Source organism: Penaeus chinensis, chromosome 21, assembly GCF_019202785.1.
Source record: "Penaeus chinensis breed Huanghai No. 1 chromosome 21, ASM1920278v2, whole genome shotgun sequence".
Classification (NCBI taxonomy): domain Eukaryota; kingdom Metazoa; phylum Arthropoda; class Malacostraca; order Decapoda; family Penaeidae; genus Penaeus; species Penaeus chinensis.
In genome coordinates this window covers 25,436,381-25,438,880 of record NC_061839.1, presented here as the reverse complement: position 1 = coordinate 25,438,880, position 2,500 = coordinate 25,436,381, and the positions used below count along the sequence as shown (strand labels likewise).

General features: G+C 43.4%; 1 protein-coding gene across 1 annotated transcript in view; it reads right to left on the bottom strand.

The window, feature by feature from the left end:
• Window positions 1–1,941: 1,941 nt before the first annotated feature.
• The window catches only part of LOC125036448 (homeobox protein Hox-A3-like), a 6,262-nt gene continuing 5,703 nt past the window's right edge, over window positions 1,942–2,500 (bottom strand). Inside the window, exon 4 of the mRNA XM_047629040.1 lies at window positions 1,942–2,451. Coding sequence (XP_047484996.1) covers window positions 1,942–2,451 — 510 coding nt within the window. The remainder of the gene's footprint in view (window positions 2,452–2,500) is intronic.

Genomic DNA, 2,500 nt, shown 5'->3' with positions numbered 1-2,500 from the left:
AGCAGTAGGAACGTTTTACGCTTTGATATTTTGATGGTGTTGGGCCCTTGGGACCTTGGGACCTCCACATCTCGGCATTCTTTCTCCCTCTGCGGTCGGTCCTTGCGATATTTTGCGGAATTTTGTAGTTGAAAGGGAGTTAGAAAAGAGAGCGAGAGGTTGAAGAGACCACTGAGTAAACCAGGCTATTGTATGAAGGACTGATCAGTATCTTGTCATTAAAAGCCATTGTGTTATCTTTGCTTTAATGATGTGTGTGTGTGTGTGTGTGTGTATGTGTGTGTGTGTGTGTAAGTGTGTGTGTGTGTGTGTGTGTGTGTGTGTGTGTGTGTGTGTGTGTGTGTGTGTGTGTAACGGAGTCGTAAGTCGTGATATTTAGTTCTAAGTACATATTGATCTGGAAAATAATCATCGAAGAATTTATATGCCAACTTACGTGTTATTTCAGAACATCGAAGGAAATGTGATACCCGGTCATATCCAAATGACACTGATCATGTAACTTTGAGGTCGAGGTCAGGAAATTCGTTGAATTCTACAGTACGTGGGAATTAGTTGCTGTTTTACGTGGGCGTGGCCGGATTCCTCGTTAGCTTTGTCGCAGGTGCGTAAGCCAGTTAGTCACGAGTCGTCGGCTGTCTATTACTTGTGTGTGTGTGTGTGTGTGTGTGTGTGTGTGTGTGTGTGTGTGTGAGAGAGAGCGAGAGCGAGGGGGGGGGGGAGGTCAGCAGTGATTTATATGAGAGAGAGAGAGATAGAGAGAGATAAAGAAAGATAATATATATATATATATATATATATATATATATATATATATATATATATATATATAAAGAGAGAGAGAGAGAGAGAGATAATAAGATAAGAGTGGGAAAAGATTATAAATGTTTTAATTTTATCCAATTTTATTTGCAATCTTTGTTGCTTATAGTCATGCTAATAACACCATACTTGTTGCTGGCTTGGATAGCCCTGTTTGATCCCGTATTGTTGATTCAAACAACACCGACCTTGCAAATGTTAGTAGGTGACAGAGACAATGGGGTATGGGTGCGGGACATCGGGAAAACGAGGGCGGCGATCGTTGGTAGATCTGTTTGTTAGTGAAATTGTAGGTGAGACTGTTGACATGCTGAAGATTCTGGGGTTAAAGTTTGGTGCAAAGTTGATATTTCACGCTGATGTTAAGTATAAGGTGATTTTACAAGGAGGAAAGTGCGGAAATTGTGTGGAAGATATATTCTTTCTGCAACATGTGTTATATAGGTTGTCGTTCCCTTGCAAGAATATAATTGTGTGGTGATCAACTGCTCTGTATATGCATTTGTGTATGTCTGTAATATATATAGGAAATATTTCGTAATATCTGTATATATTCTTTCTCCGTCTGAAATATAAAAAAAAATCGGAAATTATCAAATACTTGTGAAACACCTCTTTGCGACTGGCCAGTTTATTGGGAAGATAATTTCGTATTTATACTCTCAACCATTTTTAGCTACCAAAGTATCTCGCTCTTTTTCTTTCTCTCTCTCTCTTTCCATCAGTCGTTAACAAGGATATCATATGTGATTCAAAACAGTACTTGATATCCTGCCATCATTAATCTGGCCTTAATGGTGTCTTAAAAAATACAAGGCATCAAAGACATACGTATGTGAATTTTCTTTCGCCATGGGAAAAAACGACTCTGCTTTCTTCCAAGTTGGAGTAAAAGCCTCAGATTGTTTTTCTTTCAGTAAAATTGTAAGTTCATTTACCTTATAGGTTTTCAAATTGAAGGTTAATCCATGTCATTCATATTTGTAGAAAGGGCATAAAGACATAGTTTGAAAATGCATAGTATTTTATTAATGCGGACTAGAATGTTGATAAAGAAGGCGCAAGGACTGTCACTGGGATGTTTTTGATCACAGGAGAAGAAGCGGCTCCGCCATCTCCCTACTCCGACGCCGGAGGAGACGTGCAGGCGTCACGGTCCTGCGTCGCGCTGAGCTGGTTCTTGCGCCACTTGATGCGTCGGTTCTGGAACCATACTTTCAGTTGTAAATCACTCAGCTGAAGTTGATTCGCAAGCTGCTTCCGCTCGGGGCCCACCAGGTACTGCTGCCGCTGGAACTCCTCCTCCAGGCGCTGAAGCTGCGAGTCCGTGAACACTGTGCGATGGCGCTTGATCTTTCCGGGGGCGTCCCTGAGGGCGGTGTCGTAGGACTCCTGCTGAAGGAGGGAGAGCGGAGACGCAGGCGGGGAGGCGATTGGGGCAGGAAGATCCTTTTGAGTGTCAAGTCCCAGAAGGGCGTCGATGGTGAAGGCCTTGGCCTTATGAGACATCCGTGAGGGCATGATGATGTGGGCGGGAGGAGGGCTGGCGGGCGGCGCCAATGGGTGGCTGAAGGCCCATGCCAAAGGCTGGAAGTTCATCACTGAGATCTGGTCCATGATTGCTGTAGCCTGGAACAGGTATGTCGAGACAGGTCAAGCCCAGCCTTATATACCTCCT